A 17,166-nucleotide genomic window follows, 5' to 3' on the forward strand; every position below is an offset into this window, starting at 1 on the left:
CTGCTCTTCTCCCGCCGGGAGCTGGGGGGATGGGCGCTCGGCTCCCGCGGGGCCGGGGCTTGTATCTTACCCCCTTCGCGAGGAGCTGGGTTCTCTCAGGTGCGGATGTGGTCTGGATATTGTCCTGTGTCCTCTGGTCTTTATTCTAGGAAGGGTTGTCTTTGTTATATTTTCATAGATATATGTGGTTTTGGGAGGAGATTTCCGCTGCTCTACTCACGCCGCCATCTTCCGCCCCTCCTCTCTAAGAGGTTTTTGCCTATGTTTTTTTCCAAGAGTTTAATGGTTTCATGACTTACATTCAGGTATTTGATCCATTTTGAGTTTACTTTTGTATATGGGGTTAGACAATGGTCCAGTTTCATTCTCCTACATGTAGCTGTCCACTTTTGCCAGCACCATCTGTTGAAGAGACTGTCATTTCACCATTGTATGTCCATTGCTCCTTTATCAAATATTAATTGACCATATATGTCTGGGTTAATGTCTGGATTCTCTAGTCTGTTCCATTGGTCTGTGGCTCTGCTCTTGTGCCAGTACCAAATTGTCTTGATTAATATGGCTTTATAATAGAGCTTGTAGTTGGGGAGTGAGATCCCCCCTACTTTATTCTTCTTTCTCAGGATTGCTTTGGCTATTCGGGGTCTTTGGTGTTTCCATATGAATTTTTGAATTATTTGTTCCAGTTCATTGAAGAATGTTGCTGGTAGTTTCATAGGGATTGCATCAAATCTGTATATTGCAGGGTTTTGGTTTTGAGTGTGTGTGTGTGTGTGTGTGTGTGTGTGTGTGTTTGCATGTTCTGACAAGTAGGCCCACATAATGTATAAAGTGTTCTTCTGAAAACCACCACTTACTAAAGTAACAAGTAGGCATCACTCTCAATTCTTTGTGATTTTGTTCAGAGATCGTATGTTCTGGGGTTTTTTTTTATCTTTACCTGTCTCTCCTTTCTTTCTATTTATTGTAACATTTAGAAATTTAAATGCCTTAAGGGAGCCATTAAATTCTTGATACTTTCATAAATCTCTTAAGAAATGCAGAGGAACTTTTAATAATGTTCTTTATTATATTCTTTTGATCAGTTAAACTCCAGGGACTCTATTCCCATATTAACTAAGCTAAATATATAACTGAACTTTGTATGCAAACGTGTCTTTTGACATGAATGCATTTGAATCATCTCGCATTAAGCTTTCACAGCATGCAGGCTGTGCCTTAGGGTCTCATGTATTAAAAAGTTTGACTTTGAGTCCTGCTACCTATAACTACTGTTACTTACCTATCAGTTACTGTAAACATCAGACAAACTTAGCTTTTCTCTTTTTCTTTTACATTTTGTTTTTGTTTTGGGGAGAATATAAAGAAATAATCCATGGAAATGGGTGTTCATGAGGTTCCTAAATAAGCTAAGGTGTTGAATATTTTTTTCTTGCACTGGTAAGTTAAGTTCGTCTCTTTGATTATCCCATATAAATACATTCTGCAATCAATCAAAAGTACAAAAAAAAAGATGAAGAAGGAAAAAAAAGCATGTTTAGAGTTTAATTTGATAAACACTAGGGATAGGAGGAATTTGCAATTTTGCCCTTTATTCCCACCCTTTATCCAATACTTTGGTTTCTTTTTCTAATTTAACATAAAGATTAGTAAGCAACTTCTCCTGAAACAATGAAAAATCAATATTCTAATTCAATTTGGAACTTTTTTTGCCAAAGGATGAATTGCAGTCTGTCATAACTGCATATTCCCAGCAGCATTACTCACCTGCCACTGTAGCTATTTAAGAGCCAACAGGTATTTCCTTATTTCTTATTATTTCAGTAATCTTTCAATATGGTTTCTATTCTGAGTTTTACTTACCATACTCAAGAAACAGTGCCTCCCAAGTGAAAGAATGATGAAGCCACCAAAAAGATCACCCGGTTGTTTAAAATATTTATTCTTGTTTTTTATGTAAATGTGAAGATAAATTTTTTCAGACAAAATTTAGTAATAATCAACAAATGTACATAAATGGAACAGATATTGCATATTCTAAGAAATGTATTGCAAGATCAAAATAAAACCCCCAAAAGATTGTGAAGTAACTGTATGTTTAATAGGTTTACATCATCGTTGCAGTTTTGCTTTGCATTTTCTCAGAAAAATTATAAAGACTGCTTCCTGAGTAAGATATTTCTATTGAATATCAAATGCCAATTATAAGTTGTTCTTCACCATGTTTCATTTTCCAGGTCAGAATGTCCTCTTCCTCCAATGCCAATGGGTACTTTTCTCAGAAGCAGATGCTTCTGATTATTTTCTAAGGATGACTGTAGATTTTGGGAATGTTAAGGCCTTGCCTTTTGTCATATCCAACTTAAAAAATATGGACTATGAGCAAAACATGAAAAAATAAGTGGATATATATGTCAGGCTTCAATGTCACAATACAGTTTATTCTTATCTCTTGATATATTTGACATTAGCTTCTCTTAAACCCAAAATGAGAAGTTTAAAGGAACTTCAGATGGGACAGACTAAATTTTGCATTTTAGTTACTGTACTTTATAAACTGGACTTTTCTTGACATATTTTGGAATGCATTTCACCTTAGTTTTCTTCTTGACATTCAGACCAGCATTTTGAATTCATCTGGAAGCTAAGACCCTTAAGTTTTCTTTTTTTCACTCATGGAATTTCCTTATGGAATAGGTAAATGAACATTGCTTGAAGAGACTAGAGACTTTCTAGCTAAATTTTCCCAAATACAGATAAAACAACCAGAGAAAAGAAGTCAGTAACTCAAGCTGCACAGCTAGTTAGGGATGCCAAGTCATCTTGATAGTGATGCACAATTAGTCTCAGTTAATTCCATTGTTCTTATCAATAACAGGTGCCAAGAAAAACAAACACATGGCTGCTGTTAATTTTACCTTAGTTACCGAGTTTGTTCTTTTGGGACTGACAGAACGTGGTGAACTGAGAGTCATCATCTTTGTGTTGTTCCTGCTGATCTATGCCATTTCTTTGGTGGGGAATCTAGGAATGGTCTTTCTAATCCAAGTAACTCCCAAACTCCAAACACCCATGTATCATTTCCTAAGCAGCCTGTCATTTGTGGATGCCTGCTATTCGTCAGTCTTTGCACCTAAAATGCTGCTGAACTTCTTTGTGGAACGGGAGACCATCTCATTCTCTGCATGCATTGTGCAATATTTTTTATTCGTGTCACTTCTTACCACTGAGGGCTTCTTGCTGGCAGCAATGGCTTATGACCGCTATATGGCCATTGTGAACCCTTTACTTTATACAGTGGCAATGACTAAAAAGCTTCGTATTGTCCTGGTCATCGGGTCTTGTGTAGGAGGCTTAATCAACTCATTGACGCACACCATTGGCTTGGTGAAACTCTCCTTCTGTGGACCAAATGTCATCAGCCACTTCTTCTGTGACCTCCCCCCACTGTTGAGGCTGGCGTGTTCTGACACATCCATGAATGAATTGCTGCTTTTAATCTTCTCTGGCATTATTGCCATGCTCACTTTCTTGACTGTGATCATCTCCTACATCTTCATCGTGGCTGCTATCCTGCGGATCTCTTCAGCTTCAGGCAGACGCAAAGCCTTCTCCACCTGTGCTTCACATCTGATGGCTGTGACTTTATTCTATGGCTCAATAAGCTTTAGTTACATTCAGCCAAGCTCCCAGTATTCCTTAGAACAAGAAAAGGTGGTATCTGTGCTTTATACTCTGGTGATTCCTATGTTAAACCCACTAATTTACAGCCTAAGGAACAAGGAAGTGAAGGATGCTGTGAAAAGGGCCACAGAAATGAAATATTTTCCTTGTTAATTTCATACCATATGTTTCCCAAAATAGCATATGAACCAGTGCTTTGGATTATGACATATATATATGAATTAATTAAAGCTTTAAGCCCAAAGGAATCTTAGTTTATTTAATTGGAACCCTCTGTTTTATAACAGAAAATAAATGCCTGGAAGGATAATATATGTTAGAGGACATATGGCTGGTTATTGTGCAAACTAATCAAAAAACCATACTAAGATTTAGGCTTGTTGTCTCTGGAAAGTTGAAGGAATTTTCATTCCTGTATATGGGTAGAAATGAAAATATAGATCTATAGACATACCAGCTCACACACACAGATACAAAATTAATAAAAAATAAAATGTCATTTAGCTCAGTCTCTTCATTGAGCACAGAAATAAGTAAAATACCTTCAAAGCAAAAATATTGACACTTGAATCATCCACAAAACTGGCAGATCCATGTCCTGAAATTAGCCTTGATTATTTATAGCCAGACATTCTTCAGAGAAAATATGGACACACAAAGATAGAAAGGGTACTAGGTTCCAGATTGCCTTTTCACTCATGGTAATTTATCTAAACCATGTCCTCATTCCTGGACTTGGTTTCCACGATTACATATGAACTTGAACTGGATAGAAGGCCATAGATCCTACTATCGCTCCAGTGTGGAATGGTCACTAATACTCAAAGAAATCTTACTTTGAAGATTTTTACTTCATGTTTAGAAAAGATACTTCTAAGTTAATTAGGGAATCAGCAATCAGACTCTTTGCCTCTTTGCTTTAAGGATCTTTCAGAACCGTCTTTGGGCATTAAGTAAAAAATTCCCTGAAGGTATTTTACATAGAAAAATAAAAAGTTATACTGTGTATGCCAGGTAAAGACAACATATGAAGCCAATTGTTTTCCCTTTAATTCAAATTCCATGCACAGACACATAATGATAAACTCAGGCCCACAATTGCTGATTGTTCCTAATGATCTCTTTTTCCTAATTTGCTATGACTATCCTTTCTGGAAAACAAAAAGGTGTTCTAGAGAATATGTCCACGTACAAAAGCAATTATATTTAACTTTTGGAGTTTGTTTTAAATACTGAAGTAACTGGAGTCAATGAGACTCAGAAGCACAATGAGACAGCTGAATGCTCTATAAATGTCAATCCATGTATTTTCATAGCACGCTAGATAAAGCTTTAATTTTTTCCTCTAGTGACTGACAAAATTGTGTAAGTGAACGGTTCCAGTATCTGTGAAGGTAGTGAAATGAAATGTGAAAAACTGAAGGGTTAAAATTGAAATGTTTACTGTAATGGACATTCATGAAATTCATCTTCAGGGTTACTTTTCAGGATAAAATAATATGACAGCAGCAAGATCATCCTGGAACATTTATATGGCCCTTCCCAGTTTTCCAAGATCATTTCATATTTGACATTGGGTCCCATAAGATAACATATATGTGACATTTATATATGAGGCATTCATGCAAATGTGTGTTTATATGAAAGTTTTAATTTTCAGAATAAAATAAAAAATAATAGTAAACATAAGGAAACCTAATTTTATGTAGTTCTTTATAATTTTTAAGAGCATTTGTCTTATATCCCAGAGTATGAAATACAAGGAATGATATACAAACAAGATAACTGAAACAGAAAAATTAATTGAACTATTCATAAATTTTGAATGAATTCTGTCATAATACACACCTTATAAAAGAAAGGGCTGGCTTCCAGGATGCAGTGAAAATAACACAGTTTATGTGTGTGAGGAGTTATATTACAGAAAAAATTATGATTTTTGTTTTTGTCTAAAGCTGACCATTACCTCATCCTAAAAAATAGTTACTATATAACCCTTTAAACAGAACCAGATGCTTAAATATGAAAAAGAAAATCCCTGTCCTAGAATTCTGTGGCAAATGAAGGACACTGTGGCAGATTTGTAGACTACAGACTGGAAAATGAGTAAAATACCCTATATGAGTAACATATACATATGTTATAAATTTATAATGATTTACACATACAGAGAGAGATTCAGTAAATGAAACTGAGTTAAACAGATTCCAAATGTCCTTAAATGTAGCAATAACTAGTCAATAGGAGGCAAATGAAGACTTCATGAATAAAATGTCTGATACTAGTCTATCAATTCTGATACCAAAATATCAGGGAAAAAAATTGAGAATGGGCACTTTACCCTCCAATCCCTTCACCTCTTATATAAAATCAGTTATGGTTCAACATCAACACTCAAAGAAACCAGGGCTCAGCAGATATTTACCTTATAGAACTTTCCTCTTAGCCCACAGAGAATCTCTACCAAATATGCCTTAATTTTTTTATTTCATGTGTATGGCTTTGAACTTTGTAATTTGGAAACTGGCCCAGCTCATCGAGGAAATAAATTGCTGGCGTCACTCAGATTGGTCACACTACACTTGCATTATGTTTGTGATTGTTACTTATTAAGAGACCCAAGATCCAAAGCAAGGAATGTGAGATTTTGCCTTGTGCTGTGAAAAACTATGTGATCATGCTGATGCCAACGTTGAGGGCAATTTTCAGTTGTCCTGTGCTAAATGTGGTCTGTGAACAAATTCCAGCTCCCAGAATCATGGACATCTAAGGAGCAGATAGGCATCCCATGTGAACTCTAATATAAAAAAGCTCCAATAATTATCTACACTCCCCAACAAAAGCAGCACAATTCAACTTTACCAACTCAATTCTTTTTCAGTTTAACCAAGGCACATCTCTCTCCATAGATCTTGCAGCAATTACCTGTAGATAGGCCTTATGAAGTCTTAGAATTCATAGACTCACATGTTGCATTCTCAGGTTCCTCAGATGTTCAGTTTTTACTGCAAACTTCCATCACCTGATGCTTGTGCAGTGTTTGCTGGTTAATTGCATCTGAATCTTGGGGACTTGTTTATTCTTCTTTTCTTCTCTTCCCCTTTTTAACATTTAGCCTATTGTTTCACCCTGTATTTACTGCCTTGTATATTTTCCATTCTATTCTCCAAGTATAGGCCTACCCAAAATTTCTACACATTCCTTTTATGTCCAGCCAGTATAGTGACAAAAATGTTGGAGATGAAATTCATCTTAGTGTCTTAACTTGGCTAAATTACTTCTAATATTAAAAAGGTAATCTAGTGTATGAAAACACACACACAGCCCTGAATTCTACTTAGTAATTGCTTCCACTTCCTCTGGGTTATCGTACCTGAAAGAGGTGGATATTGTCCATAATTACTGCCAATAATAATGTATTTATATGTGAAATAAAATGAAATTTTGTGGTTCTTCCTGGTGGCCCCACAGGCAAAGCACAATGCAAGCTGCAGAGGCCCCCAAGTCAGCCATATCATCTGCTGTGCTGTGAAGATGCCCTTCAGCCATCTTTGCTTGTGTCACCAAATTTACAGCCCCTCACTTGGCACCCACGACCAGAGAAAAACCAGCCAGAAATGCTCAAAAGAACATAAACCAGTCTGGTTCTTGTCTCTAGCACAATCCTTTAGGAGAATAATTAGCAATCCTAATCGTTGCTTCCTCTCACACACATGGCATCAGCCTATCCATTGTCTGTTCTTTCAGGACATTGCCTGATATACTGAACCACATAACCTCTTCCCTACACCCACCGCCTGTTGTAAGACAAGTATTTAAGATGTTCCCAAGCCAAGGGTTTTGGGAGCAATTTATCTGAATATGCTGAAGAACTACTATTGGGCCATGGTCCTCAGTAAGGCTGAATAAACTTTTTCTTAAATGTAACTGTCATGTTGATTTCAGTCAACATAGAATTGCATAGTACTGCATCAACAAATTGAACTTAGCACTCTTTAAAACTTAAAAATAATGTGTATTATGTATAATATGTATATATAATGACATTATATGTGTCATAATTATCACCAGTGGAGTTCATTTTTATAATTCAGCTTTTCCTTGTAGAGCCTCATATAGGTGAGACAAGAACATGTGTGACAATTTTCTCTATAACAAAGAAATGGCCAAATAAGTGAACTGCTACAATTTGGAATGACAGTGGGGGAAACTTATTTTCCCTAGGCCTCTCATTATCTGTTTTAATGAAACCGAGTATTCACAGTATCTCTAGGGATTCTGTCCTCCAAAGGCCCTGAGACAGATATAAACACAAGCCGGAAACTAAAAGAAAGAACCAAGCTTCCTTTCAGGTAAGTATTATATTTATATTCTAACAAAGGAATTATAACCCTTTCTCCAGTTATCACAAAGAGCAGCTCTCAATACTGTTGTGAATGGAATGTGAAGAAAGAAAGTATCTGCTTCGGATCTATTCCAATTGTTGAGATAAGTGAAATAGAATTACACTTTTGCCAGGTCAACAGGCTGTCTTGAAATAATTAGTGGATCTATTCTCTGTTTCCTCGGGTAGCTGTATTTGAAGCTTCATGTAATTATGTAAATTCCAAGAGGGAATTTATTTAAAGAAATTCTTTAAAATCTAAGACTAATTATTACAAACTGTTGAATTTTGTAAAATCTGAGGAAAACCATGCCGATTCATTTAGTCCTGTTACCAAAGCTAATTTTAGTTTATCTCGACAAAGCTAATATTAATTTTATTAATTTTAATTAATTTTATCTCAACAAAGCTTAGATTAGATTATTGTACATAAATGACTTGATAGCAAAAGAATAATGGCATGAAAGGTGGTCCAGATGAACATTACTGTTTGGTAAATGAAAAGTCAGTCAAGACAAAGCTAACTAAACTAAACCAAAAAAGCAAGGATCCCCAAAATTACTTTATGTTCAGTATGTTAATACACACAGGGGTCTATATTCCTTATTTGTTTTACTTGGAGTATATAGCAAATATTTGGAGGATATCTGTGGTGTGTTGCACAGGTTTGTCATATTTTCTTTTTCAATTCTCACAATTACCTCTTGAAAAACGGTTTACAGATGAAACTAATAATTAGGCTGGGAAATAAGAGTTAGACATGAAATCACAACTTAATGTGGGAAAAGGTAGCTAGTCATTCTTTTAAGCCTCTGGTGTTCTGCTAAAATGGATATAACCAAAGCTACCTTGTGGCATGGTTTGAAGTGTTCAAACTGTTACTGTATATCACACTGATTGCAGTAGAGGGTGGAGAGCCACACCCATGTCTTCTTCCTTCTTTATTCAGTAGAGAATAAATTTCATTATTCCAGAGCAAAGACGGTGGGACTCCATATTCATCAGTGTTCAGGGAAAGTAGATTCTGTTGTCAAATTCATGTGAAACATGCCCTATATTTATTTTCCTTATTGGAAATTTCCAAAGCGCAACAGTGTGTTACATATTCTTGTAAGTCTTGCAGTAAAGAAAACTTTCCTTAAATAGTATTTAACAGGTTCCCAAATATATTAGATATCAGAATCTTCTCATGCATTCTGAATTATGTGATAAAGCTTAAAATAAAATTAATTGAATGATCTGACTTTTCCTGAGTAAAAAGCCAGATCCAATGTGATCTAATGTGCCAAAAGCATACACACTGTCCTAGCAATTAGATTTGAGGCTTTTGGACTGTAGGGATTAAAACATATTGAAAAAGTTTTCTGATTGAAACTTAATGAAAAAAAAAAATCTGGTATGGGTTAATTCAAATCATTAAATAATAAATACTATAAAAAAATCAGAAGATGAAATGATAAATATCTATTGGAGTAGCAGAGAATGCAAATGTTTTAATAATGACATGTTATAATAAAAAATAAAGTCTGCATTTCTTTTCATTCTCTTTTCTAGACATCCCTAATTCTCACTTTCCATTTTTTTTTTTTGGTAATTGTTAAGTTTTACTCAATGATATTACATACATACCTATATTATATATTCTATTTGTTTATTGCTTTTACTGTTTCACATGTGTCATGTGTATAGTTTGTCGAAATTTAAAACATGTATAGGGAATAACTTTTCTAGATGTCTCGAATATATAGCATTAAATGTTGAGGTTTGTGGGGTAAATGGAAGTGTTCACCCAGAATTTCCATAATCTCCTGCCTCGCCTTAGCCATTTACATACCAAGGCATGTTGACCACAGCAGAGCCTCTGGTCCATCTGCGGCAAAGGGTGGGGAGAAAACGGCCATTCTCTCCTCCCTGCTGTTCCTGGTACCTGACTTGTCTGATACCTGCCAGTCACCAGGGACACGCCCAGGGAGTACCTGCTGGAAGGGGCAGGCAGGGGGAGGGGAGTGCAGGTACCACGGCTCGAGAGGACTGGAGATGACAGAGTGAGGGCTGGCTAGCGAATATGAGTGAGCTGTGAGCAACAGAAACCCTTTCTCCCAACCTGCCCTTCCCCTTGTCCTGCTTCGGTTTCCTCGGATTCATGGGAAACTTGGCCTGGACTGGGAAACCTCCTCGCTCCCAGGAGCTACATGATTTTTGTTGTTATTGTTCTTTGTTAAGGGATCTTCTTTAGAGTATAAGGTACTTGCTTTGTGCCTGAAATCTGGAATCACCTGTTTTCAAGGATCCATTTCCTGAAGTATTTTTGTTAAACAAATATTCCTATTAAGGCTTTCCAAGGAGATTTTATTTTTCCAAAGGTTCTCATGTGTACGTAACGCCAATTCATATCCCCTGGTGAAACAGTAATACAACTAAAGTTTCATATGAAGCTAATTATTTATGCTTGCAGGAACTGAATTTACTGTGAAATACTATTACCAACTAAAATAATGTAGTTTTCTCAAGATGCCAGTCATTTGAACTCATATGTGCAAGCTGTGCTCTGGTGTTTTTCTTTTTTCTCCTGTTCCCTTCAGATCCCTCGTAGGGGAGGTAAATAAATGGCTGACAGAAATGTCAGTGTGATAACTGAATTCATCCTCCTGGGGATGACTGATGACCCTGAGCTGAGCACTGTCCTCTTCGCGCTGCTGCTCCTCATCTATCTCATCACTGTGGTAGGCAGTGTTTGGATTATCACAGTCATTTTGGCTGGTGCCCTGCTCCACTCCCCCAAGTATTTTTTCCTTTGCCAGTTGTCCTTCTTGGATTGCTGCTATTCCTCAGTCTTTATTCCTAAAATGTTGGTGAACTACATAGCCGGACAGAAAGTCATCTCCTACTATGGCTGCTTCCTTCAGTATTCCTTCGTCAACATGTTCCTGACCACCGAATGCTTCCTCCTGGCTGCAATGGCGTATGATCGGTATGTGGCCATTTGCCGACCACTTCATTACAAAGGTCACATGACCCCCACATTCTGCCTCCTCCTGGTCACTGCTTCCTACCTCCTAGGTTGCGCCGACTCCCTCACTCACCTGAGCGGCTTGCTCAGTCTGTCTTTCTGTGGGCCCAACATCATTAATCATTTTTTCTGTGATATCCCATTACTTTTTCAACTTTCTTGTTCTGATACCCAGTCCAACCAGATTTTATTTATTGTCCTCTCTGGAATGACATCAGTGACCACCTTCCTGTTAGTGGTGTTTTCCTATCTTGGAATCCTTCTCACTGTCCTGAAGATACAGTCTAGGAGGAGCAGATATAAAGCCACCTCCACCTGTGCTTCCCACCTGACCACAGTGACTCTCTTCTACGGGACAGTGATATTTACTTACCTGGGAACCAGCTCTAGCTACCCATATAATACAGCCAAAATCTTGTCGGTGTTTTACACCCTTTTGCTGCCAGTACTACATCTTGTGATCTATGGGGTGAGAAACACAGAGGCCAAAGAAGCAATGAGAAAAATTATTGTGAGAAGAATATTTGCTCAGTGATCATGGATTTTCAAGCAGGAACATTTAAGGAATATTTATTGATGCTATAGGCGAGTACATTGTTAAATACCTTGGGACTTGTGGGAGTAGGAAAGAATTGTATTTCTAGGCAGCGTATGTGTAAAGACATATTCATCATTGGCTTTTGGCAACACACACACGTATATGACATGCATAATGTGTGTGTATCTGTGTCTGCTTATATGTAGATATACATCTGCAGTGCATTCTGTGAGGGAAGAAGACTTTTCTTTACCCTCATAGGTTTATGTTTGAGGACCTGGAAATTAAATTGACAGAAGACAGATGAAACGGAGAAAAGACAGAGATATTTCATATGTGCACAAATCAACTGGCTTGCTCAGTAATTAGATATGGGGTGTGTATGTCTCTCTGAAGGGGTCAAGGAAAAGGAGAAAAGGCTTCTATGGGGAATACAAATGGGGTCTTAACAGAAAAAATGGGGAATAAGAAGTTTTGTGATTCCTTCAGTATGCAGGGGCAGGTGGTCTTTGTCTCCTTCCTGCACCATCCCTGGGAGAGAGCATTTATGGCAGCCTCACTCTCAGAAGTTTCTCCTTTTCATGATGTAAAAGAAACTCAGGAAAACCCTTTTTCTGCCTCTGTTGATTCCCAAATGTGTTCAGTTTAAAGTAATTTTATGTCATTGTGTAATTTAGAGCTTTCCAATTCTCAGATTATTGTTTTGAATCTCTACTAACTTCCTATCAATAAACACTGGTTTTAAGTTTTGAAGAGAATATTTATTATCTATCGAATGGAATAGTAAATATCTGTTATAGCAATAAATCTTATCTGTTAAAATCTATGTCTACAGACTTTTTACTTATCACTTGACGGTTAAATTTATGTAAATACGTAACAAATGTGTTATTGCAAGTTTTATTTCATTGTTTCTGTGAAGCCTATACTTTCTTCCAGAATAATCCCATTGTCAAATATTTTGATTGAATTCATCATAGAAGCATTGCCTTTTATAACTAATCACTGTTATAACCAAATTTTCAATGAAAAAAACAAACCTCTCACCTAATAAGGGATTCCTTAAGACATGGCAAGTAACTTTCTGAATATTTTGCAATCACAGACTAAGATTTAATTCTACATTAGGCCTACAAGAGTGTTCACCTCCTGAGTTATATACTTACATTAAAAAATTTTACAAACTAATTTATAGTATATTGATAAAGTCTGTATATAAAACTTCTTCATTTTTCTAATGGTTTTCATCTCAATAGATTTCTAATAACAGAATTCTTTTGTGAAACAAACATGAATATTTTCATTTTAATATTTTGCTAAATTATTTTCCAAAAGACTTGTATAATATATAATTTCATCAATGCAATTATGTTTATTTAAAAGTTTAATTATTATAACCTATGGACAGAAATATAATGCATGCACTGCATAATAACATCTCATGAATGAGAGAAAAAGTCAAAACCAATAATGTGAAAATTAATGAAGATACATTGAGTAATCATGCTCTTCAGCCCTTAAATTATCAATGGATTTTATAAGACACAATTTGAGGGCATAAAGTTACTCTGTTCTTTTTACTCAAAAACTGACTTGAGACATGGTCATTGGTCCAAAATTAAGAAAGCAGAATCACATTAAATCAAATATAAGGAGTGAAATGAAGAAATAGCCTTTTGAAAACACTACAAAATTATAGACAGAGGTATTGTTCAGGAATACCATTGAAACCACAAGGAATCCAGATATCTTTAAAGATTCCTTACTCAAGCTATAAATTGGTAGGGTGAATTTTCCCAGTAGGCTAAAATATAGAAGGGCAACAAAAATTAACTTCCCAGATATACTAAGACTTTGTTTATATACAAAGATAGTTTCTCCAGCCATCATTAGAGAACCAACCAGGCAAAAATTCCCTTTTTTTTAATCTACTTTTGCACTTTGAGGTGATCTTGTTTCTGACTAGATATTTATGCTTTTTAAAAATTAAACCAGTAATTTAATGTTATTATATAACATAGGAATGAATGTAGTCTCCAATTTTAGATCTTCATTTGAAAAATTATTAATTACAAAGACTTGGAAATTTGAAAGAGTTGAAAATGTGTATGACATATTCTTTTGTTTTTTTAGTTTTTTTAAAAAATTAAGGTACCATTGATATAGACTCATAAAGTTTTCGCAAGAAAAACAATGTGGTTATTATATTCACCCTTATTATTGAGTCACCCCAGACCCCATTGCAATTACTGTCCATCAGTGTAATAAGATGCCACAGAGTCCCTATCTGTCTTCTCTGAGCTACACTGTCTTCCCCGTGACCCCACACATACCATGTGCACCAATCATGATATCCCACAGTCTTCTTTGCCCTCCCTCATCCCTCCCCTTTGGTAACCACTAGTCCCTTCTTAGAGTCCGTGAGTTTGCTGCTATTTTATTCCTTCATTTTTGCTTCATTGTTATACTCCATAAATGAGGGAAATCATTTGGTATTTGTCCTTCTCTGCTGGACTAAATTCACTAAGCATAATACCCTCTAGCTCCATCCATGTTGTAAATGGTAGGATTTGTTTCTTTCTTATGGCTGAATAGTATTCCCTTGTGTCTATGTACCACATCTTCTTTACCCATTCATCTACTGATGGACACTTAGGTTGCTTCCATTTCTTGGCTATTGTAAATAGTGCTGTGATAAACATAGGGGTGCATCTGTCTTTTTCAAACTGGGCTGCTGCATTCTTAGGGTAAATGACATATTCTTAAGGGAAGAATGCAAGTGCACACATGAAAATAGATGTTTCTAAACACCATCCTCCCATAAAAGACAGCAGGGATTCTTGAGGAACATTTTTCTAGAGATGAGTCCCAGAAAATATAAGATGAACCCATGGCATATTGTGCTGCCAGAATATAAGTGAAGGAAAAAATAAAAGCACAAGAGCAGGTCCAAAGGGCAAAATACACAGAAGGTATTTGATGATAGCTTCATTAGCTAATCTAGAACAATTTAAGCAACAAAATAAATGATGGAACTCTTGGAAAATAACTTGTAGAGCAAAATAATTATCAACAAGGGCATTTTGGTACAAATAAATGAATACATGTGTGCATACGTAGGGAAGAAAGAACAACTTGTTCTTACAGAATAATTTCAACAAAAACATCTTGAAAGAATATGGGGAATGGAAATTTCCTACCAAATACCAGAGTATTAATTGGTAGGGGCTACATATTGATAGATGGCAAAATGTATGAATGGAATATTCACACTGTCTAAATTATCTCCCCTAAATATATATAAATTGCAAAGAAAATCATAAATGTACAGTGAAAAAGTCCAGCAGACACTAATATAAGTGATTGAGTTTAACATCACTAGTGCAATTGCTAATGACATCGTACAGCCATTGCAAGATGAAAAGGGCATATGTATGAGCTCTCTGGCACTCTTCCCCATAATGAACAAACTCAGTTTAAGCATGAGAACACATCAGGCAAACTTAAGCAGAGGAATGTTCTACAAACTACTTGACCAGTAATCTTGAAAAGTATCATGGTCATGAAAGAAAAGGAAAGAAAATGGGATTGCCATAGATGGCAGGAGACTAAGAAGACATAACATGAATTGCGGCATGATATTCTGGTTGGATCCTGGAGAAGAGAAAAGGGCTTTATGGAAAAACTGGTGAAACTGAGTACAATCTGTAGTTTAGTAAATATCATTGTATCAAGGTCAGTTTCTTGGTGTTAATAATTGTACTATGAGCATATAAGGTATTAACACTCATGAAGCTGGGTGAAGTAGCTATAGAAACTCTATCAGTCTGCAAATACATAAAGAAAAAAGGTAAATATAACTGATAAGTAATTAGATCTCAAAATAGTTTTAATAGCAAATATGAAGTCAATTGAGTAAGTATTATTTAAATGTCCATTGATCCTTTAGCAGTCAAACATAGTCCCTACCAATTAGCAGCCACTGTATACATTAGCTCTCCAAATATCAGAATATTAAAGGACTGACACACATTTTGAATCCCAAGAGAGGCAATAAATACTACGTTTTGAGAAAGTAGAGAAAATATGATTCTTGTAGTCTCACAAAAATATAGTATCTAATATCTAATAACTGCTTAATAGCTGTGTATTGAAGGGTAAGTAAGAAAATGGGTGGAAATTTGAGATTTCAGGCATACAACCCAATTCTTTCTAACTTTTATTTTCTCCAGACACATAGAGGGGGGAAAAAATGTAGTACTGTTTCTTTTGTCCTACAATGTGATTATGTTGATTATCAGTAAGTGATGTGGAACATCTAGAAAAGTTTTATTCTCTTTTTCAAGATCTCTAATGTGATAACTAGAAGTAGAAATGCATTTCATTTTCTTCCTCAGTGAAGAATCTATCTTGTTTCAACCTTGTAATACTAAATCTTTTTTAAAGATAAGTAAAATAAGAGGATGTAATAATCACAGTAGAAAAATGATTTAATTAGATATGTCTGGCATCCTTCTAAGCTAATGTTTGTCAAAGTGTTTGTCAATAGTAATGAACCTGAAGCATTTTGAAAAATTCACTTTTGTTGGTCAATCTCAGACCTACTATCCCAGAATCTTTATAGGAGTAGAGCCTAGGAAGCTGCTTTTAGAAAATAAACAAAAAACAAGTGTGATAACAATGTGAACTGAATTTGGAAGTATGGAATGATTAGAAGCTCATAATTACAGCATGAGTTGATTGTCATTTAAGCTTTCTTGTTCATTTTCTGACATGCATACTTATACTCAGCCAAAGATTTTGTGTAGGTAGCACTGAGCACAGCCAGTAAAAATCACTGAATGCCTGTCTTGAAAATAAATGTGTAACTGATTTGTTGGCATGAATGGCAACTTGTGTGTGTATATATATTAAAAATAAGTCTGATCTTAAAAACTATACCAATGACATTTCTCAGTATGGCCATGGCCATTGAAACTGAAATCCATAGAAGTAAGGGATACGTATTTTTGAATGCTTCCATTGGAGTTGTATCCCAGTCAAATTAAGAACAGGCCTTGGGGCACAATTAAAATACAAATCTCAAGAGGTAAGGGATGCTAATTGATCAATTCCTTTCTAAGTCTGAGGAAGAGATGATGTAATGAGACTGCTTAACACACTAGATGTAGGAAGACAATCGTCATCATGGGACTGCTTTAGAAAGACACAGGAAGCAAAACTAACCATGTATATGAATCAAGATTTCAGCTAAAAAATAGATTTTAATTCTCAAGGCGTATAAAAATAATCTTCTTAATTAATTTTGTGTTTATTTATACCCTATTGAAGGAAGTAATACACATAGTAGAAAGACCTGTCATCAATACCAATAGTTTTTTCATAACTTCATAATATTAACAGGTGTCCATTGTATAGGAACAGTATCAACAACAGATCCAAGCTGTTATACTAACAACTCATGAGATTCAGAACTGTAAGTGAGGTAAATATAATGATATGTCAAAAAATTGATGACATTGGTGAAAAATTACACAATGTTTTCTCTTC

The 17,166-nt window shown here is 35.7% G+C and overlaps 2 protein-coding genes across 2 annotated transcripts; both read left to right on the plus strand.

The window, feature by feature from the left end:
• Window positions 1-2,823: 2,823 nt before the first annotated feature.
• On the plus strand, window positions 2,824-3,837 carry LOC130684851 (olfactory receptor 1052-like). The gene has a single exon (XM_057507093.1). The coding sequence runs from the start codon at window positions 2,899-2,901 to the stop codon at window positions 3,835-3,837; it is 939 nt and encodes a 312-aa protein (XP_057363076.1). The 5' UTR covers window positions 2,824-2,898.
• Window positions 3,838-10,581: 6,744 nt separating this feature from the next.
• LOC118908063 (olfactory receptor 1052-like) lies at window positions 10,582-11,613 on the plus strand. Its single transcript, XM_057507092.1, has one exon. It carries the CDS (start codon window positions 10,675-10,677, stop codon window positions 11,611-11,613), a length of 939 nt encoding a protein of 312 aa, XP_057363075.1. The 5' UTR covers window positions 10,582-10,674.
• The last annotated feature ends 5,553 nt before the right edge of the window (window positions 11,614-17,166 follow it).

This window comes from Manis pentadactyla, chromosome 9, assembly GCF_030020395.1.
Source record: "Manis pentadactyla isolate mManPen7 chromosome 9, mManPen7.hap1, whole genome shotgun sequence".
Classification (NCBI taxonomy): Eukaryota; Metazoa; Chordata; class Mammalia; order Pholidota; family Manidae; genus Manis; species Manis pentadactyla.